Source organism: Protomyctophum bolini, assembly GCF_963924005.1.
Source record: "Protomyctophum bolini genome assembly, chromosome: 19".
Classification (NCBI taxonomy): Eukaryota; Metazoa; Chordata; class Actinopteri; order Myctophiformes; family Myctophidae; genus Protomyctophum; species Protomyctophum bolini.
The window spans coordinates 26,537,777-26,560,894 of record NC_137880.1 but is presented as its reverse complement, the minus strand read 5'-3'; the positions used below and the strand labels follow the sequence as shown (position 1 = coordinate 26,560,894).

The 23,118-nt window shown below is 41.5% G+C and overlaps 2 protein-coding genes across 5 annotated transcripts in view; both read left to right on the top strand.

The window, feature by feature from the left end:
* The first annotated feature begins 17 nt into the window (after positions 1-17).
* On the top strand, positions 18-19,492 carry snx9b (sorting nexin 9b). 4 transcript variants are annotated; one of them, XM_080791622.1, is made up of 20 exons: positions 18-377; positions 2,175-2,261; positions 3,846-3,920; positions 4,847-4,978; positions 5,775-5,852; positions 7,705-7,870; positions 9,013-9,045; positions 9,584-9,719; positions 10,527-10,611; positions 10,869-10,994; positions 12,416-12,533; positions 12,643-12,773; positions 13,264-13,367; positions 13,513-13,616; positions 13,826-13,903; positions 14,165-14,241; positions 16,136-16,225; positions 17,160-17,274; positions 17,555-17,646; positions 17,991-19,492. In XM_080791622.1, the coding sequence occupies exons 1-20, from the start codon at positions 363-365 to the stop codon at positions 18,036-18,038; spliced, it is 1,890 nt and encodes a 629-aa protein (XP_080647748.1). In that variant the 5' UTR covers positions 18-362; the 3' UTR covers positions 18,039-19,492. The 4 variants fall into 4 exon arrangements, with proteins under 4 accessions (XP_080647748.1, XP_080647750.1, XP_080647749.1 ...); XM_080791624.1 differs by lacking the exon at positions 5,775-5,852; XM_080791623.1 differs by lacking the exon at positions 9,013-9,045.
* Positions 19,493-22,875: 3,383 nt separating this feature from the next.
* kcnk2b (potassium channel, subfamily K, member 2b) overlaps positions 22,876-23,118 on the top strand; it is a 109,638-nt gene continuing 109,395 nt past the window's right edge. The window contains exon 1 of the mRNA XM_080790368.1: positions 22,876-22,985. The gene's annotated coding sequence lies outside the window, so the exon portion shown is untranslated. The remainder of the gene's footprint in view (positions 22,986-23,118) is intronic.

Below are 23,118 nucleotides of genomic sequence, written 5' to 3'. Positions count from 1 at the left end.
CATGTCTGGGGGGCATTGGACAGAGGTTAGCTAGCTTTCCGGTTTTGCTCCCCATGTAGCTCACACTGACACACTCACTATGCATGCCACTAGTCTGTGGAGTTCAGTAGTACAGTTCATTTAATAGAACTTCTCTCGCCGAGTTTCTACCTGGTTTTCAGGTTAAAGGGCAAACGGAACGGTATTCAGTGATGTATTAAAATTGGTGCCTGGCGACGATCGAGCGACGACTTTCCTCCCCAAGAAGAAATTGCCTTTTTTTTTCGTACTAAGTTGACGCCAGCGGGGAAATGTCCAGCTGAGGGTTTGGAATTTTGCAACACACGGGCCCTGTTTTGTAATGATTGATCAACGCTCCGACAATGGCAACAACCAAGGTATGTTTTGCCGTTTATTCTGTGTTGTCAACACAGTTTGGTGATATGATCTCTCGACATCGGGATAAGCAGGCAGCTACAGTTTTAACTGAGACGTACTGTTTAGCCTGGCGCACTGTTCGTATTAATAACTCTTTAACTATCTTCCGGTGTAGTGTAGGTGTAGGCTATATCTATGCCTCCTTCATTCAAGACCCGAAAACGTATTAATACTCTGTTTTGGAAGTACGTAAGGGAGGTTTATAATAGTAATTTAACATAGACGGAGAATGTTTTCCCTTTTAACACGGAAAATCTGTCTCATTAAAGTGTCTTGTGACATTTTACCACCCCTTCAGAGCGGGTCATTTCTCTTCTGTGGAATGCTGGGAAATGTAGGCATGTAGCCTATATGCAATGCATCCAGGCATGTGTTTGTGACCGCAAAAGTCTGATTATACAGTAAAATTAGTATTACTGACATGATCACTGACAGTGCACCGTGCACGAGTCGTTGGGTTCATGGCTCTTAAAAGTAGTGTAGCCTACCAGTTTGCATTGTGTCAAAACACAAAACATGAAATGTAAAAAGAAGGGGGAAAAGTCCTCAGTCTAGGCTTAAAACATAATGTACATTCGAGTGGTCCACACAATCTAGGGCTAAAAACATACAATATCATTCAATCATGAGTCAGTGACTGACCTAGTACAACTTACATTGCCCACTAATAAGTTCACATGGACTTCTCTGCTTCTTTGGGTCCCTGCATGAAAGCCTCCCATCTTCCGACCTGGACCCATGGGAGCTAGTTGGCTGAGTTTAAAATAGAGCCTCTATTCAGAGAGGCAGCTAAAAGACAGGATGAATTTTATGGAGGATACACTAGTGCTGTGAATTCTACACTGTTGTGAGGAGTGCAGTGCCTCACTGAACGAACGGCGGGTGTACACTATACACAGACCACTTTAATAGCTTGAGTGTTCCACAAACCGACTTCAAGTGAAAATATAGCACTATACTAGCTGGTTGTGATCTGATTATTATCCACATAGAACATTGTTTTTTTCATGATTGGTATTACATAGAACATTGTTTAATTAAACGTAAAGTGTGTGTGTGTGTGTGTGTGTGTGTGTGTGTGTGTATGTACAGTATGCACGTGGCGTGCGCATGTGTGTGTTGTACCCCTTTGCATGTGGTTTTGTTTAATGTAATGTCTGCATGTTTATGTTGCTCAGGGAACCAAGTAAACTACTGATATGACTGGGACACTATGACAAGACTTCAGGCTTGAGTAATTACAATTAAAGGCCTTTTTATGACGTATGTGTAGAGCACTTTGAATTGCCCTGAATTGTGTTGTGTATGAAAGGTGATAGGCAAATAAACTTGCCTTGACTTACCTATTAAAGCCGACAACTAAGGCAAAGGTGGATCATACCTTGTTGTCAGTGTATAGCAGTACCTGTCTGTTTTGAGTCAGCAAAACAGGCCTAGAAGAACTAGTTTGACCTGTTTAATTTGGCTATATACTCACACACACTTTTATTGTGTGTGTGTGTGTGTGTGTGTGTGTGTGTGTGTGTGTGTGTGTGTGTGTGTGTGTGTGTGTGTGTGTGTGTGTGTGTGTGTGTGTGTGTGTGTGTGTGTGTGTGTGTGTGTGTGTGTGTGTGTGTGTGTGTGTGTGTGTGTGTGTGTGTGTGTGTGTGTGTGTGTGTGTGTGTGTGTGTGTCACAGGTACAGTATGGTGCTCCCGGTCTGGTGTTATTGTGTGACGTCTTGACACTTTATTCTGATCATTTGTTTTACTCATTTAGGCGCAGGTTTTGTATGACTTCACTGCCGAAGCTGGAAACAATGAGCTGACAGTCAAAGAAGGCGAGACAGTCACTATCACCAATGAGGTAAACAAACATGTATTCATTACCATAGACACAATATGCAAATTCTCAGTGTTTCTCATTAGCTCAGTTATTTCAGAGCCATAGAGTAAGACAGAGTTACGACATTGAGGGGGCAGAAAACAGCCTGGTCATGTGGTTCATGTACTATAGACTCCATAGACTACCATAGACTCCAATGCATTCCCTAAACTTCTGGTTGTCCCTTTTTAAAGGGACAAACCAGCTCAGTGGCCTTGTGGTTAGAGTGTCCACCCTGAAACTGGGAGGTCGGGGTTCGATCCCCGGCCGGGTCATACCAAAGACTGTAAAAATGGGACCCAGTGCCTCCCTGCTTGACACTCATCAAAGCATCAAAGGGTTGGTTTGGGGGTCAAATCTACTAATCAAATGATTCCCGAGCGCGGCGCACGCTGCAGCTCACCGCTCCTTGGCTGCGGCTCACTGCTCCAAGAGATGGGTCAAATGTAGCCCTGATACATGACTGCCATGATGATTATCATGACAGTCATGACGTAACTGCACCCTGTTTTTTGCGCTCGCTACATTTACAACTTTTACGTATATATAAACATTCGGAATTCAAATATAAAGTACTCACAATTTGTCCCACGGGTGTTAGTTAGTAGCTGCTCCAGCGATTAGAATTGCTGCATCCCGCGTTGTTTAATAAAAAGCATTTTTATCCGAGCTCCCCGGCGACTTTTTTCAAACGGGGTTCGTTTGGGAAATTCACTGTTGCACACCGGGAGCACACTCGCCTATTAGTCTGTATTGGCAGGGCGGTCAGCGTACCTATATCGAACACACCTAGTGCCACCCTCCTCCCGACCGATAGGGGCGCGTAGTTGAAAGCCAATGGCAAAATAACCGCTCGGATAAAAATGCTTTTTATTAAACAACGCGGGATGCAGCAATTCTAATCGCTGGAGCAGCAACTAACTAACACCCGTGGGACAAATTGTGAGTACTTTATATTTGAATTCCGAATGTTTATACGTAAAAGTTGTAAATGTAGCGAGCGCAAAAAACAGGGTGCAGTTAAGCCTTGACTCTCGTATGAATACGAGAGTCAAGAACCAGGGCTAGGTCAAATGCGGAGAACAAATTTCACTGCGGTAACGTGTGTGACAAATCGTATGACTTTGACTTTGTCTATGTAGAAGAGCCAGGCCCCCTGAAGTGAACGGAGTTATCGTAACTGTCTTACTCTATGGCTCTGAGTTATCTAGCTCAGTTATATTAAGTTTATGCTTTGACAGCACAGTGTTCTGTGAAACCAACTTACTTACATGATCACATGCAAATAAAATTTCACAGGCAGACAGAAGAAAATCAATGAAAAGAGAGTGAGTAAACATGATGTCATGTTAAAGAGTTCAAAGGTCACTTAACTTATCAGGAAGTAGGAGTGGCTTTGTGCACCAAGTCCCATCAATGTGCAAGTGTTTGTCCTCGTTGGCGTTGGTGCAGTGACTTGTGTTTGTCTTCCAGAGCCAATCACAGGCTACCTTATCTTAAAGCTACACTGTTCGGCATCTCCCATAGCCAATCACAGTTTGTCTTACGGCCCGTGTCTCCTTTCAGAGCATTGGAGGTGGCTGGGTGGAAGCACAGAATTCCAGAGGGGAAGTTGGTCTTGTGCCAGAGGACTACATTGAGGTGAGGGAGTGAATCACTTGCAACATTGTACTGTACAGTATGTGCTCTTTTCACTTAAATAATAGATGCTGATCTGGATACAGTAGTGCATACTGTATGCATTCAAACGTCTGAATGAATGAATAAAACAAGAGCCTATAATCTCCACATTTGGTGCTGAATCTAATGTTTTTGTTTGAACCTAGCAGGATGTGACTCCTTTAGAGTTCTGCTGAATTTGATTTAAGGATGTGACTCGTTGAAAGTTCTGCTGAATTTACACTATAAGAATGTGTGGGTTCGCCCTCGTGTAGTGGTAATGGCAACAAGGTGGTGGTGATTCACTCAGTAGCCATGTACAGCTACAGCAAGTAAGAGACAGAAAGAGGACGGGGATGTTCGCCAAAAAAGATAGTCTGTTAAACAGTTTAGCCTGACTCCAAACACTACAGAGCACTGCAGCCAAAGCACACTAACAAAACTTAACATGTATTAGAGAGATAGATTGATATAATTGGTGTCCACAAGTGCACACATGCCTCTGTGAGTGTGTTTGTGCGTATGTGTGCATAGTGCATACATGCATTCACAATTTCACATACATCTTTGATAAAACCGATACTGAGAAAGATGTGGAATTAGTCTGTGTTGGTCGCCTCAGAACTATGTGCACGTGCAGTGTCTTGATACTCTAGAGCGATTTCTTACATTCAGTTAAATTGGAATTGTTCTAAAAAAAGTGAGAGACCCACTTGGAGTCCAGTACATACCAAGCTCGGATCACATTTTGACACTTAACCCCGGAGGAATGTGTCTTTAAAAGTCATTAGATGTCATGTGACACGTCAGTGGAATATATTATATGCGTTTGTTCTTTTAATGAGCCTGTTTTTTTGTTCTCGCTTTTTTGTTCTGTCTCCCCTCCTTCATTGTCACCCCACCTGCAGCTTAGAAAGCCATCCTCCTCAGGAGTTGCAGCCACAACAGCAGCTCCAACTCCAAGTGTAGGAAATGCAGTGGCTCCAGACCTGTCCTTCTTTGATGCATTCGCCCCTGCACCTGCACCTGCACAGAACCAGGTAACACACATACCATGATGTTAACTGACCTGTATATTTCACCAAACCAAGGGGGCTGACCTCAAAACCGCAATGCCCCCTTTTTATGCTCATACCAGACCCACTTAAGCATGGTATGGTATGGGTTCATAAATTAAATGCATATTTTTCACTATTACTGAGGACAGAAATTGACATAATTTGATACATTAATGATATTAAATTATCAGGTTGTAACCATGTATTCAAATTATTTAACAGCTTTTCTTGGAAAGAGACAAATGTGTGCTATGTAAATGCAAAACGTACATTACAGTGTTAGGCATCTCTCTGTGTTGCATTTACACTGTTGGTTGGTGTTGCTGCTAGCTAGTCGTGAGTGATGGAGTTACTGTATAAGCCTGGTGAAGATAGCGGACATGATGGATGACCTCAGACGTTTTACGTACACGTACATACTTTTAGCCCTGCGAGGGCCCCTGAGATGCAGAAGTGCAACCAGGTGGCGTGGTGGATATTCTGCATGGTCAAGTCATTTATAACTGCAAATAGTGCAACAAAAGGATATAATGACGGCACAGAGGTTTGGTTCTGTTGAAACTAAATGGTGAAACAGTAGTAGTCAGTAGGTCGAGGTGGTGAAACCTCTCACCGTGTCTCTCTTGCTCAATCTCGTCTCTGTGTTTCTGTCTCCGTTTCTCTCTCTCCCCCCTCCATACATACACACACCTTTGGCCCTCCCCACATAAGTGTAACCCGTCACTACATGCTACATAGACTTTATGATGATGACACCTTCTTTTCCCCTCACATCAAGGTGGATGCTGGGGAATTGAGTCCCCAGCCGGACACCCCTGACACCCCGGCACCCCCCTCCTTCCCATCCCCCGACGAGGTAACCGGGGGCATGAGTCTACCCACTGGCATGAGTCAACCTCCCACACCCCCAATCTGCCCCATATCCCCCCCAACCTCTGATCGTTCTGAAAAATCTGCCACCGTATTCTGCAGCCTGCAGAAATGCATGATCTGACCAGGTCACCACTCCCTGTGACAATTACACACATACAATCCATTTATATCTCTCACGCTCCACAGATGAATGTATCAGTACCAACGCACTCACAAAAACACAAATTATATTCTAGATCACTGACTGATTGACATGCACTCTACAGTTAATGAAATTGACATTCAAATTTGATTAGTCAAATGTACATTTATATTTCAATGTCAAATGATCACAATCAAAGTGTCGAAATATAAGTGACTATTGTGTTGTTTTGTGATTTTGAAGAGTGTGTGTGTGTGTGTGTGTGTGTGTGTGTGTGTGTCAGTCAGTGTTAATTTTGTTGACTAAGACTAAAGACTAAGTCGACTAAGGTTTTTCAGAAGACTAAATAGGACTAAGACTAAATGGTGTGGTATTCAAAAGACTAAGACTAAATCAAAATATTGTGAAAAAATTAACACGTGTGTGTGTGTGTGTGTGTGTGTGTGTGTGTGTGTTCGGGATGCCACAAAGTGACCATCAGCCAAATCGAATAGTCGACAGCTCTGCCGATTAATAATCGATTAATTGAACCCACCCCCCCAAAAAATAATAATAATATATATAATAATATATATATATATTTAATCAATATCAGATAAAACTTTTAAGATTTTATATTATGCACATGCCATGGTCACATAACCATTATATGTTGAGTGCATGCTTTGATGGTTACAGTTTTATAATCAGTTTTGATGAGTAAACCTTTGTGGAGATCTTCTCAGTTCTCATTGTATGCTAGTTACTGCCATTCAGGATGGAAAATGAAATCCATTTGGATTTGGGGAGAAGTAGTTTCATAAGGGGCTGGTATGAAGTACTTGATATAAAGAGAACATGTTCAGTTCACTAGTCTACACTCTACTCTACACTTGCCTTCATTTCATCTGATTGTCTGTCTGGCAGGCACTTAACAAGCGTTAACTGTGTCTGTTAGAGAGAGGGGCAGAGTAGAGTGGCTTTGCTTGATTTATACTTATATTCTCCACTCTGATGAAGGTACATGTTCGATATATCATGCAGCCTAACTTATTAGCCTATATTTTGGCTATTAAAAAATAAATAAAAATGAAATATTAAAATCGATTTCGGCGACTGCGATGATTAATCGTAAAATCGATTAATCGGCGGCATCCCTAGTGTGTGTGTGTGTGTGTGTGTGTGTGTTATAAATAAGCTTTCTTTGTTAAACATCTGCTGGGTTTTAATGCATAGCTGAGCCTGAAACCAGAATGTTAAATTGGACGTGCCTTTCTGCTTTTTTTGTATGTGCACGTACATAGACCCATACAGCATGTTGGACGCCTTCCCCTGTATATGGCATGCAGATGCATCATTGGTCTTAATGTAATGTAAAAACGCGTTGTTGCTGTATTGTATCTGGCTCTAAGCAGCATGTGTCTCTTTGTATGGGAATGACGTGGCTAAATTATTGCCTGTGTTGAGCAGGATTTTGTTTCAGTCGACAACTGGGATGAGTACAGTACTATATATCTTGCCTTACAGGCCAGGTTTTCATTATGACTTTGAAAACGCATGATTTTTAATAGAGCACTGCTGGCGTATCCTCAGACAAAACCTACACCTGTCTCTCTCGCTCTGATTCTGTCTGTCTCTTTTCTTTCTTCCTACTACTTCCTCACTCAAGGACTTTCTTCTTTATTCACATTCTCCTCTTCCCTCCGCTCACCAGACTAGTAACGGTAATGACCCATGGTCGGTGTTCAACTCTGATGCCACCGGAGGCTCCTCCAACAACTGGGCCTCCAAGCCAGAGGGCACTCAGACTGGGAACACTGCTGCTGCTGATCCCTGGAGCTCTGGTGCACAGAGTCACCCTCAAGCCTATCAGGGCCCAGGTAAGCGGGACTGTACCTTTTACAATTTGAACAACACCAACAACTGTGGCCACCGGCCTACTTGGGAACGATGCAAGTTGGGAACAATGAAAATCAGGAATGAATGGGGGGTTGGGGGGTCGGCTGTGGAAAGAATGTCTGGGGTGCAAACTGACATTCTCCACACATTGACTGTAAAAAGTGGACTGGTTAAGTAATCAAAATGGCAAGTGTGGGGTTGCCATGGCAATTAATTGACTGAGGCAGAGGCTGGGAATTGTACAGGTGTGAGGGTTTAGGCTCATTAGGTCCACTGGCAGAGCCTGACCACTGTGACCAGATCCTTTTGTGGCGGTTCTGGACAACCATTTATCCGACCGACTCAAGGCTGGGTACTGCACTCCCTGTGGTGGTGTGGAATGCCTGTGGCAACTTTGAAGTCGTTGGCGCGAACAGTCCTCGAGTTATTTGGATTACAGACATACACATACAGAGAGCAGAGACATGGTGCATTTATTGTTAAGATACCCAACAATGATGAAATCCCATATTGATTTACTCTGAATATGCGTCCCTGTACAACGTATTGTAGCTTAGATCGCCTATTTTCACTGAAATAGGGCTTACATGATAATTGTCAGGCTTATATTGGAAAATAATGGGGCCATTTTTCATTTAAGTGCTGCCATTATTCACAGCAAAATAGTTTTGATATCGTACAACATACAGTATAAAAATATGCAATAAGCTGATACCTTGATAATATTGGTCTGGCTCTACTTACTGTACTGATAATATCTGAACTGTCCTGATGATGTAAATATTTCACATTTGCTACTGCAGGCAGTTTAAACCTTCTCTTCAGAAGGTTTAAATACTAAATTATTTGACACTGCTGGACCGTTCAGAGTTGGAATCTGTTGTCACCAGATGTGGTTCTGCTCAGTCGCTCTGGCCTCAGGCTCTATTTTGGGGATGATTCAGCATTTGGAAGCCGAAATCGAGACAGGGTTCTGTTTTCCCCACAATATGGAAAAGTTGGCCTCATGCTGCATGAGTCAAAGGGAAACACTACTCTCTTTTATTCATTAAAGCTGTTATTTGATTAAGAGAAATGACTGGGGAAAATACTGATTTCCCTTTCTTTTCTCCCCTCCCCAAAGACATCTATCCATATCCCTACCTTGTTGAAACAGGTAGTACCCAGTGCATTGCCTGCTGGGAGTGTTGCTAATGCCTGTGCTTATGGACTTAACTGAATATAGATTGAAAGAAACTAGCATGGGCTTTCAGGAAATGTTTTATATGCTTAAAGGCATGTGTATGAAAAATCTGGAGTGTACATTGTTATTAATGACATTTAAGTAGATTTGAACTAATTTAATATGATTGTATCATAATAATGCATGTATGCTGTGTTTTATTTTAATGCTTGACTTGTGTGTTAGACTTTTACTTCTGTGCCCAGTGTTTCGAAAATTCAAAAAGTGTGTGTTTGCATTAGCACAATTATTACATAATCGCAATTATGTGAGATAATCACAATTATTTTGCATAATTGTTATTTTTGGTTATGAAGCCTAAATGCCAAACAGAAACAGATGTTTTTATTTATACATATTCGATAAATGCTAAAATCAATGTTAAAAACAAGATTACAACAATTATTTGTGTGGCAATTGATCGTCAAGTGAAATTTCACGATGGTGACAGCCTATGCGTGCGTGACCCTAGGTGCAGAGTTCGACGAGTGGGACGATGAGTGGGACGATACCAAGTCAGCCTCTGGAGGTTATGGTGAGGCGGAGTCTGGGGAGGCCGGCGCCATGCAGAGAGGTGGAGCTGCTGGAACATCCATGAAAACCTACAAGTAAGAGTTGAATTCAGCTTCTCCAGTAGGCTATTGGGGACGGGCAGAACGAGCTACTTCTGGTCGCCAAATAAGCGCGTGTGCGTCACGTGCACGTCGGATGCAAAAACATTATTAAAACAATTAATATTAAAAAAAATCTCATAATCTCGTTTTGGTACAGTAGGGTACAGTAGATATTCACTAGATGTTCTTGTTTAAGCCATTTCGACCTGAGAACTGACTCTACAAATGGCTTCTAAATTCTGACAGTTTGATGAAAAAATGTTTCTATATCAGTGGTTCTCAAACTATTTCATAGGGTCAAGGACCCCCAAACATATATGTAATTGGCCGCCGACCCCCATCTGAAAATATGTTGTTCCAGGGAGCCCCCAGATGCAAAGATATGAGTTAAAAACGTTCGCTGTGAAAGAATATATATTCAAAGATTTGCACCACATTTTCGTGATCAGCTTGTGGATCTGCTATTTTTCAATAGCTAAAGTATAACATAATGCTTAAAACACCAAAAGGGGTTCCCGCCCAAAATGGGTTAAGCACTGAGTGTGTTTAATAATCACTATTATTCTTGTAGACACTGAACCTGATTGTGCGTTCTGTGTACTGATCTGTATTTATAGCTGTATGACAAATACTATAAAACTACTTAGCTTGAAGCCATCATTCATGTCCCACTGAACATTTCCCTGTTCAGCTTTGTGTAAGAAGATGGGTTGAGGCATGCCAAAGAAACTGGTTTGCCTCCACTGATATGTAACTGTTAAAAAGTGTTAATTCTTGAACTTGTTGATTGTCTTTGTGCAGGTTTCCAGGTTTCTCCAAATCGGGGCCAGAGCTCTACCTCCTGTGCAAGCAGCTGGTGAAGGGCAAAGAAAAGTTACCCATCTATGTACGTCTACATCTCAGATATTAAGTGCATGGTTTTGGCTGCATTTAAATTTTTATATTGTCGACAGTGTCTAATGAGTATTCGGTTCTTATTAATTTGCTACACGGTCAAATCCTCAGTGTTGATTTTACTCTTAAGGTGGTTGCGTCCAGTGTGCAGGGACCTTTAGTGTACAAAATAAATATTTATACATGCTCAGAGTTGGGTATTAATTACTTTACAAAACACTCATTCTAAATTCAACTTCATCTGTTCAGACGGGAGAGGTTGGTCCTGTGTGGTCCTACCCAGACACCCAGCTGGATTGTGTGGTGGCCGACCCAAAGAAAGGCACCAAATTGTACGGGCTGAAGAGCTACATCGAGTACCAAGTTATACCTAATGTGAGTATCGAACAACCTCTTCTACACTGGTGTTGTTGCCTTGCCAAAATGTATGCATGGCAGCTCAGTATTGTAATCAGTCGTGTGTGTGTGTGCGTGTGCAAACTAATGATGATGAAGATCAGTAGTCTGCCCCAAAGAGAGGATTAATGGTCATGGTCACCATCAAATACTTTTTTGTTCGATTGATTTACAGTACAGTCAAACTTTTAATCCAAAAGGGATAGCACCAAAAAAAGTCCTTGCGGTCTTGTTTCCATTTACAGGCCCTATGCAATCAGTCAATGTCAAAATGACATGATCAAGCATATCTCACAAGCGTAGATACATAAGCGTTGTGTGCATTTGTTATTGTTATTTATGTGAGCCTCATCACTTTGTCTTTGTGGTATCATTAAAGCTTAAACCTCAGTACTTCACAACAGCAGAGCACCGCATTAAAACCAGGGAATACTCTATTTAACATTATGTGCCCTTTCATTCTTTCAAAATAGCGACGTGGGGTGCCCATCCGATTCCCCCCCCCCCCCCCCCCAAAGAAAACCATCTTTTTTCCCCCCAAGACGTGTACAGACGTGTGCATAGGATAGTTCCTAGGATGTCTGTGGACGTCTTGGGCACACATTATTATTATTGTTAATCGGTGCATACAAAATATATATTTCTCAGTGAATCTATTTCTTACACCAACATTGTTCTTGTAAAGCAGTTTGTTTATACTTATTAAGATTATACAAATTGCTAGTGTCATTTTTCAGCTGTGGTGCTGGGAGTCAGACCTGCTGCTCTGCCCAGGCAAAGAGCATAGGCGGTTCTCACTGTGGTCACGGAGCAGACTATATAGTCACACACAACACTACTTGAAATGGACACAAACAAATTGCTGCAAAAATAGCAAATATTATTTTTTACACTAGCAGTTGCATGTAGATACAGGCTGGAGTACAGTACATACATAAAGAATATCCCCAGTATTGGGAGCAGGGACAGATCTGGTTGCAATTCTCCGGGGCCTCACATCTCCGCTCTGCCGAGATAAGACAGCTGCCAGGTGCAGTGTAGAAGTAGAGTCAACCGTTGCTGGTCTCTCACAGCTTGTTTGTTGCCACCTATAAATAGGGCATGTAGTTGCTCAATATTTATTAATTTACATCTAAATCTTTGTTTTCACAATTTTCTACTTCACCGTACAACGTACAGTCCGTTCCTTCACCTAGACAGCAGATACACACGTTGGCAGGCTGTTTTAACTTCAGACACGCCCAATTTATTTCATTTTAACATTATGGACTAGCGTTGATGCTTCTGGTATGAATTGTCTGTTTTTAGAACTTTAATTAGAATCAATTTAAATGTAATAGCATTTTGAATACTACACATTGCAACTTGTATAGCATAACCCCTCCGCTTATTGGTTTCAGACCACAAACAGACCCGTCAATCACAGATACAAGCATTTTGATTGGTTGTACGAGAGGCTCCTGTACAAGTTTGGGTCGGCCATCCCCATTCCTTCCTTACCAGACAAGCAGGTAACAGGTAAGACACGGGGCCTCTGATATCCACCAACCATGCTGAACACTTTCCTGTTAGTAAAGAGATGAGCTTCCTGGTCTCCTTAACCCTTCCCTACCTTCCTCCATACCAGGGCGTTTTGAGGAGGAATTCATAAAAATGCGTATGGAGCGGTTGCAGGGTTGGATGACCAGGATGTGCAGGCACCCCATTCTCTCAAACAGTGACGTATTTCAGCTCTTCCTGACGTATAAGGATGAAAAGGTATGGAGTGTTTCCAGTACGTTTCCACCTTCTATATCTTTAACTGATGAGTGCTTAAATGAGATGGAAAATGGCTAAATTGGGCGTAAGGACAGGGGTGGTTGCTTGTTTCCTTTAATAAAGGTGGGCCTGTAAAGCCCTTTCAGGTACTCTGTAGTACTGATGTACTAGGATAGACTACATCTCATAGCCTGTACGCATGATTCATGGCAAATTATTTTGAAAGAGCAACGGTTATGAAGTGTACTGTAACTTGCATCACTTCGGCCGGTTAATGGTATCATTTGAGTATGAGTGAGTGACAAATAAACTCTCTTTATTCTTGATTTTTTTACGCAGAGTGCAAGGAAATACATACAAAGGATTATTTTCTTAGAATCGACTTATCAATATGCGCCGCGTGGTTAATCTGTCATTACTTGAGTTTAAGCAGGACGGTATTATCTTTCATTAGTTGAATTTGATAACACTGAATGATGCACTGACTCAGGACTGGAAGCTGGGGAAGAGAAAAGCAGAGAAGGACGAGTCTGTGGGAGTGATGGTCTTCTCAACTATAGAGCCAGAAGGCCCAGATCTGGACCTTATAGAAGTGTGAGTTAACACTGCACAGAGTTTTAAACGACGAAGAAAAGCAAACTTATGTGTTTAAAATCTTTTAAATTGTGTGTGTGTGTGTGTGTGTGTGTGTGTGTGTGTGTGTGTGTGTGTGTGTGTGTGTGTTGCGCACACCCCACAGGGAACAGAAGTGCGAGCAGTTCAGTAGGTTTACCAAAGCTATGGATGATGGAGTCAAGGAGATCCTCACAGTGGGCCAGGAGCACTGGAAAAGATGTACAGGACGTATGTACACACTCCACTGAGACTTTGCTATGTAGAGACCACACCCAGGCTCTGCCTGCACCGTTAATTATTATTTATATGATATGAAGTGTGGTACTGTACATTACGTTTCACCTTGTGTTTTGGCAACTCAAGGAAACTCTTTCCATGAGAACTTACTTGTGTTTTTTGTTTGTGTCTGTGTACGTGTTTTCATTTCACCTTCCCAGCGTTGCCCAAAGAATACCAGAGAATCGGCAAAGCCTTCCAAAATCTCTCATCTGTCTTCAGCAGCAGTGGATACCAAGGTACTGCGGTTGGATTGAAATGTTTGGTGTCAGCCTTTGTTATGATGGTATTAGGCCGAATTCTGAACCAACTTTTTAGTTTCCCAGGTGGAACAGGTCTAATTAATCAATTCATATCAAATCAGTTGGTAGTTTAAATCTGAGCTTTCGTTGTCCCGTGGGGATAATGTACAGTAATGTATAGTATGTTTTACAACACAGAACACCGATATCGTGTGAAATCATTGTCATTTGTAAATGTTGTATCTCTTCCTGCTGCAGGAGAGGCTACGCTGACTGATGCCATGACAGCAGCAGGAAAGACATATGAAGAAATAGCTGAGATGGTGTCAGAGCAGGTTCGTACTCTGACCTTGGATTTCCTTATGATATCGCTGCTGCTTAACCATTTAAGACCTGAGGCCGATTCTACAAGCACCTTCTAAATCAGTAGCTCTCACTCACACTTGCAAGATTCTCCAAACACACAAAGTGTTCAAAAATAGCAGATGTACAAACTTGCAGGGTGTCACAAAGTGACAGGCTGTGAGTTTGATTATCTGCTAAAATCCAAAATGACACCGATGCTTTCCTGGTTTTAAAGGGAATTGCCCTCTTGGATCTGCATTGCATTATTTGTTCTTATTGCTAATTGTATTGCTATATACAAATTCACAATTTCTTTATCCTTATCCTTTACCTATAATATAGCGATATGTCTCCCATGGCACCCATATCACTGCACACACAACCACACACGGTACACAGTACACATTTTGCCGCTAAATGTTTACCACTGGTCGGTGGTCACGCCTACTTCCTGCCTATAGTAGAGGGTCTGAAAATACTTTCTATTTCCCCATTTTCAGTTCTAAATTCTAAATTTTATGTGTGAAATCAGCCAGTTGCAGTTGCTCAATCTCGATTTATTTCACACCTATAACTGCTAATTTGAAACGTTATCAGTTTTCTGTTGTTATAAGAGTATTTCTTTCAATATCAAGTGGTGTTCCGTGTCACACAATGATGAAACAGTTGTACTACTGTATGGCTGATTCGGCAAAATTTGTTTCTCATTTGTATTAAGTTGTGCCAAACTCCTTTTTCACGCCCTCCTTGAATGCTTCGCACATTCATAAAGGGACGAAATGGAAAGAAACATCCTGTCCCTTTGTGTTACATCCTGATGTCTCAGAGCAGAGGTCTTAGAACTCTCTATTTGTGGCTCCTTGACCGTCGCTCGATTTAGCTGGTGTTCATTTTCTACCCCGGCTCTGTACTTGCACTCTATGATGCTACTTCCTGAATATCTATGAACATTTCCTGAACCCTTCGTATTTTGTAATGTTTACATCCTGTTTGTGGCTTTGTGTTGACCCATTTACCTTGGCGTCCTGTTAGTGAATTGTGTTCGTTATTTTAAAAGGGAAGAGGTCAAGGGAGGGCAGACTATCAGTGACAATCATAAGTGGGTCAAAGTTTGATATGTATTTCTGTTACATAAGCTTCCCTGAGTACCTAGTGTGAATGTGGGAATCTGGTTTGTGTGGTATGTAACGATATCAAACCTGGGCCCTCTTTTTATTTAATGTCTGAGCAGCAACCACAAGGAGGATTCATCTGGTAAGCATGTGCTGTTCCAGACGTTGTTCTTCTCTTGCCAAACCCTTTTCCTTTGGACCACTTTGATCTGCCCCTAGTTTGGTTGGCTGTAGTAGCTTAGCATCCATTTGGGTGATGTGGTGCACCAGTCTAGATACTCTAGTTATGTTTTGCTGTCTCATGGAAGCATTAGCATGAAGCATTTCCATGCAACAATGCAGACGTTATCATGACAGTAGCAGTCACACATGGTTTAAACTTTAATTCACCGTAATATATAAGCATTTGTATTGCAGATTGCCGTTGCCTACATCAAACTGTGGTGCTAAGCTTTATTTATCGCTGTTCTGCAAAAATATCTCCAGTGATGACAGATTCATTTCACTTATTGTGGTCATTCTTTAAGATATTTTTTACTGTATTCATGTCTGAGTGTAGTTTCCTGTTTCCTGTGCCCTGATTGCATTGTCTGCATTTTACAGCCATATGCCCTAAAATTAGTGTCTTTCCATTTGACAATTCTTTAATGTTTTACTTGTGTGTGTGTGTGTGTGTGTGTGTGTGTGTGTGTGTGTGTGTGTGTGTGTGTGTGTGTGTGTGTGTGTGTGTGTGCGCGCGCGTGCGTGTGTGCGCATATGTGTGCATGTCCAGCCTAGGAAAGACCTTCACTTCCTCATGGAAACCAACAATGAATATAAGGGTCTCCTTGGATGCTTCCCGGACACCATTGGAGTTCATAAGGTACCTCAGCTACCAATGTCTCCAGCACAAATACATTACCAGCTCCCAAAGAAGAAATATACACTACTTAACAGTCTTGCATTAGACTTATAGTAGCCTGGCCTAGCCAGCCTGCTTTCTTGTCTAGAGGGGCGGGCGTGCAAGGAGCAACCGCTGGAGAATATTGGTTTACCGATCTGAGAACGACCGGTCTGGTGTAGAGGTGGGGACTCCCTTTTTTGCAGACCCTGGAGGTTGATGGGTGTGGTTGGAGCAGTGCACACTTCAGCGAGCTCTGTCTCTGAGCGCACGTTCATATTAAGGAAAGCAAAAAGGGACAAACCAGACAGGACAGACAGAAATGACTAAACAAGCCAAAAGACAGCTGGGACAACCAAATAATTGATTCAGCAGTTGAGCCACGGACCACCATTTGATGAGATTTAGTGCCTCTGGCCCAAAACTTGGAGAACTAATTAATTAATATCAATTAAACTATACAACATTTCTCTTAGCAATATACGAGCACACGATTCCCAATGAAGCCGGTCGATTTGGCATGGCTCAAGTGTGTGCTACCAAAACTGTGGGACAATTGGCATGCCTATCGCTCATTTACAATAACAATAGTCTGGTTGCCCTGTTGTTAGGGCAACCACAGTAACTAGGTGAGATGTCTCCCGTGGGTTTACTTTTTGGGTTAAGGACAGATTTGATTATTAAAACTACTTTTAATGTTACTGTTTTGCTAGCATGTTGCTGTTAGTGCTGGTAGGGTCTAGGCAGGGTCTTGTAGTCTGACGTAGGACTCAACCACGGCCATCGACCCCTAGGCTCTGCAAAAAAGAGTAGAGGGGGGGGGGGGGGGGAAGGAAGGAAGCGGGCCAAGGCTCAGAGCCATGCTATTCAACAAAGTATATATTTTTAAGAACTTGTGTGCTTCCATTGCTTCCAGGCAGGCATAGAGAAGGTGAAGGAAGGTGACAAGTTGGTGGCGACCAGTAAAATCTCCCCTCAGGACAAAGTCACCATGGCTAAACGTGTCAGCGTCATGTCATATACACTACAAGGTATCACACTGAATATGCTACAGTTGTGGCATGACGCATGTTAAAAGTTTCAGATTTCCTCTGAAGAAACTAACATTAAAAGATATTCTATCTGATATTTAATTTATCCTTGAATGATTGTTAAGCAGGAAAAAGCAGTTTTGTGCCACCGGCCACATATTTAAACGTAGAACTTTTGACATTGAAATGTTTGTGAGACAATAGTGATTTAAAAAAAACTTTTATTATGATATTTTTTAAGCTAAGTGGATGTACTTTTTTTTCCTCCCCCACCTCACAGCTGAGATGAACCATTTCCATAGCAACCGTATCTATGACTACAACAGGGTCATGCAACAGTACTTGGAGGAGCAAGTCAAGTTTTATGAAACAGTAATGTTTATTATTTCTTTCAACATTTATTGTTTGTTGTGCAGGGCATGAATTTTCAACTCTGTTCCTCAGGCAACCATTTGGCCTAACAAAGTTTAGTATATTGTACTGATGTCCTTGTATTGTATAGTAGTTTAGTCAGGTATTGGTTGAATTGAATGCAATTCATTTCCTGATAGGATATAGACAAGCAGCTGTACTAGGGATCCACAAGGACCAGGGTTGAAGGGCCTTGGTTTGGAGAATGCCAATGTTATTTTGAGATATTATCTACAAGAAAATGGTTCTTCATGGGTTCTCCCAACATCATTTTACAGTATTTTCCTTCTCTCCCTATCCTCCAGATTGCTGAAAAACTGAGACAAGCACACAGTCAGTTTACTACAATGTAAGAGATGCAGCTGCCAGTTCAGCATCCAAACCATCTCTCCTCCTCCGTCTCACTTCCCTCCTTTGAACTTTAACCTCTTTTTCTCCCTCACTCTGTTCTAATTTCTCCCTCACTCTCTCTTTTAATCACCCTTTGAGCTGCTTTCCCAACTCATGCCCACATGTGTTTGAGGATGATTTCATTAGCTTATGAATGAATACATGTGAGAAACAAAAGTAACAGTTTGGGCACAGGTGCTTGATAATCAGAGGGAAAGTAATGTAATGTGTCCCGTTTCCAAAGTTGTGACTAAGGAAGTAAAAAAAATAGATTTCTGTCATGCATTGTGTGAGGAAATCCTACAGATTCTCTAACAATCTGAGTTTTTCAGAGAAGAAACTGTTGTGAATATTTCATGCTTCAACACAGTGGTTCTCAAAGTGCGGTCCAGGGACCCTCATGGTTCCGTTGAGGCTTCCAAATGCTCTGTAATTCTGAGAGTCTACTCTGCGAGTTATGGGGGTCCTTGAAATGAAAAGAGTTTGAGAACCACTGCATTACCACATCATTTACATGGGCCAAGTAATAGTATGTTGTCTTATACTAAGAGCCCAGCAGAGAGAGAGAGAGAGAGAGAGAGAGAGAGAGACTCTTGCTTGTGGGTAATATGTCCCAACACTGCTGGCAGTGCCTCACCTCTTGTTGCAGGCTTCACCTCCTCAGTCCTTAGCAGGAAGCCCAGCCGTCTTCCGATCAATGTGCCTTGTCTTTCGCGGGGGAAGTCGAAATTCTTGGAGAGGTGGGAGGGATCCCCGTCTGCATACCATGACGCTGTTGTTTACTTTTTAAGAAAAAGAAAACGGAAGGAAAAAAAACTGCTGATGCCTGTAAAGATGGATAATTATAGTGAATGCCCAGATTGAAATATACTCTGTTTGGTGCTAGCTTGTTTATGCATGATACAAGATCAGCGAACAAAAGTCAGTGCCAAACGTAGGGGGTCTACCCAGTTAAACTGAAGTACCCCTTTCTGTCCTTTTGTCTCATTAAGATAATTGATTTTAAAATGAAGGAGTCCATGTCAGTACTTTAGAAATAAGAAGAATTGAGCATTAAACAGTTAAGCAGCGTTAAGAATCTGGTTAACAGTAGTAAAAAAAACCAAATATATATGCTAGTCCAGAGTCTGGGACTGAGCTGTGATGAGATTTCTCCCCCCATTTTTCACGTGGCTTTTCACTGCTTCAATCGTTCACATGAATCTCATCCTCACTCTCTTTGTTTGCTTGTCACTTGAAAAATACAAATCTATATATATATATATAAATATATATTCTATTGGATCATCTACCATGCTTTTTTTTGTTATTGAGATACTATTTTATGTATAGAAATATTTACAATACAATGTCACTCAGAAAGAGGAGCAAAGAAATTCAGTTTTGATTTATTAAACACTGATTTGTACTCACTTGACGTGTGTGTGTGTGTGTGTGTGTGTGTGTGTGTGAGTGAGTGGGACACAATTTATCTCAATGTCTCAGACACACACTTGGTCACTCACTCACAGTAGAGTCCTTATTCCCTGCAGCAGATTTCATGTGGAGATGTAGTAGGAATGAGAATGAGTTGGTAGCCTGTGCGGCGTGTCAAAGGGCGTGTTTGTGCTGACTTTGAGAGGAGGCAGTGAAAGAACCTTTTCAAGGAGAGTTCATTCCCATCAGGTGCAGCTGGATGTGAAGCCTACATACAAACATACACAACGTATGTACCGGTATAATAAAAAAAGAACATGCAGTGTTGAACTCTGTAGAACGTGGTTAAATTAGCACCAAGGATTTTGCTGTGTGGGCAGTACTTGACAATGGACTTGGGTTCAGCTCACTCATTTCAGCTACATCCAGATTTATTTTTTTCAATGAACTCATGAAATGATAGATTTGTCTATCTGGTGAATAGCATGGGGCTAGACATAAGATTCTGTTGTTTTATATATTGTACACCGGGCTGGGAGGGAAGTTCTCTTCATTCAGGATCTGCATCTGAAAGTGGTGTTCGGATTACTGTATTTACTATTTAACCTCACGTCACCAGACTTAGGCTGTATTAGTGGTCTCCAGCAATAACAATTAATTAAGAAGTTTGCATTGAATCCTTCTTTGTACAAAAGCTACAATATTCATACTTTTGTCCTGATGTGTGTGTCCTATTGGATGGTTACCCTAGAGTCTAGACTCACCGCTTGCCATCATAGATGCATGCCTGTTAAATTGGCACATGAATGTCAATAGTGGTAAAGAACTGTGGAATCCATTATATATTACTGGATTTCTACAGTAGTAAAACGTAAAAATGTAGGCCTATAGTACTACCAGAAGCAAGCTTGGCTACTTTGCCTAGTTTCCTGTGGTGAGTTTAATGTTTTGCACTTTGTACATCCACTTGGAAACAAAGGATTCCTATCTGCAATCTCCACTATGGTTACACTGACTATTCCCACTGGCCCACTCACAGGACCTCGGCTCACACATACTGTGTGTCTGAGTCGAGACAGACTGTTTGTTGACTTGCATCAATAAAAAGAGGGCCCAGCTGTTACTTTATTTCTTGCCAATGGGTTTCAAACAGTTGACAGCCTAGAGGTGTGTACAGTTGAGTTGCAGCACCCTCTGGTGGACAGATTTGCATAGAAAATGTGTTTTTGTTTCATGGGTAATTTAGGGCAGTCACATTTACAGGCCAGGGCAAATCGAGACCATTGCATGGCAGAAGAAACAGTCATTCTCCGTTTGACAGCAGAAAACTCTTCAACAACAACCTCATGGACTATAGTGACAGTTTGTGCTTCAAGTAATTGTAAGTAATGAACAATTAAGATCAGCCGTTCTTTGCAATTCAATGCATGCAGTCGATTTATTGACACAAACATAAGTTAGCTGTGGGTAATACAAACAGTTGAAGTTGGCTAGCTCCTGAAAATAATGAAAATTCCTAGTTAGCCTATAATTACTATAGTTAACCAAAGTTGGCAAAAGTTAAAACCGTAAATGTGCACAGCCTGTAGCCCAACACAATATACTGTAGCAGCACATGTGCATTGTAAGACAATTGCTATGGTCGAGTGACGAGTCTCATTATCAGAATATGAGAAAAATGAAATTTATTTGAGCAAATGTGATTTGTCTACAGACATCTTTTTTTTATCAGGAGAATGAGGGCAGACAGGTGGGTGTTGCAGAGACACATGTGAGTCGTTTTGGCTTATAAGTAGCACTGTAGCAGGCTACACAAAGTGCACATAAAAAAATAAAGTAATGGAAAGATCACGAACCCCTCATGCATTAGAATGTCCTAATGCGTGAGGCACCCGTGATTTTTCCATTGCATGTATTTTGTATATTCTTTTAATGTTTTCCCTTATTGGTAGCGTTTTAGTATGAAGCATTCAGCAACATACACTTTATGAACAAAATGTGGTTATAATATTCTGCCCAGCATATATGGTTATAGGAAATATGACATGATATGATATCATTACACCATATACTGATACTACAACCGGTCTTTGTGGGCATGTATTTGTACTTGCTTTGGTTATTTGAGAAAATATGTAATACAAAATGTGAGAAATTGCTGGTATGTTACAACTAAGTAGCCTATATACCGGTATGACATGTTCTAATAGCTACAGTGCATCATGTACAGCAGGGTTATTGGTTAAATGTGAAATTCAGTATTCCCAAGAATGCTCAAACCTACACTCTTGTTATCAAATCATGGTTTTATGAACAACTGATAAAAGATGATTGTAAATCAAACAATTGACCTTAAATACATTGTAGGCATTAGAATACCTCTTGACCACTCAGTCAACTGACCATAGATTTCATACTGTCAGAGGATGTTAAAATAATAGCCTATTGTTCTTTCGATACAATAGAGAAAAGAGCATTGTTGTACTGCAGCAATATCCTATGCCTGCCGGCAATTCCACACGATTCCCTTCCCATATTACACTTATACCTCTTTTCTTCCTGCTAAAAATCTAATGTAAGTGTACAAAATAGAGGTACAAAATTACAGCTGTTTTTAAAAATACATGACAGGAAATGTGTCCATTGTACAGTATATGAAATATCAATTGGCATAGAGGCCACTGGCATAGGTTTAAATACCGTATAGCACTGGAGATGCACTTCCTGATGGAAAGGGTAGAGGGCGTATTGTTAAATGTGGCAAGTTAACTGTTCTCCAGGTACGTTCAATATAAAAGCGGTATTGTCGTCCATCCACGTTCTGCTTCATGAAGACAAATGCGCCAAATGCAGTCTTCACTGGACATCACAATAGAGGCACCATGTCATGGTTTCCGGCATGTTGAGCAGCCCACGTCATTCATACATGTAGCTATTGTCCCACTGCATTGATTCAGGGAGAAAAACGAGGTCGGAATCTTTGTGGTCGGATCATCATGCTGACTTTTTTCAGAGAGTAATAGTCTGTGTCTCTCCAGGAGTACCAGACAATCCCGTCAGGACCCAGGCGACCCCGGCCTTTAGGGGTATAGCGGCCTCCCTGTAGTATAACAACAGGTATTGTGTTAATAATAATGATTTTATGAATTACATTTGTATTTTATTTGCATTATATATTTTATATGAATCCAAATTCTAAGAACACGAATGCTAACACTACTAGTAGGCCTACCACTAAATGAATATAACTGCCTACTCTGTAGTAGACTCCATTGAGGTTGGCGTAGAAGCATTGGTTATACCACCAGCCAGCATGGGAGATCTCAGCACAGATGTTGCCACTGTCGGGGGTGCTGAAGCCCTGCTTGTCATGATACCAGCTGAAAGAGTCCTGCACAGTGCCGCTGAAACCGGACACATGGAGACGATACTGATGGTCCTCATCGTCTACGCTGTACGCACATGAACACACACGCACACAAAAACATGTGTGGGTAAGATGAGTCTTGCTATTTTGCTGTTCACACTGTTCACATTTTTGAATCACATTCCTTAGCCTTGTTCAAACAGATTTGCGCTGCCAGTCTGAACAAGGCCTAAATACTAATCAATGTATAAACAAATAGA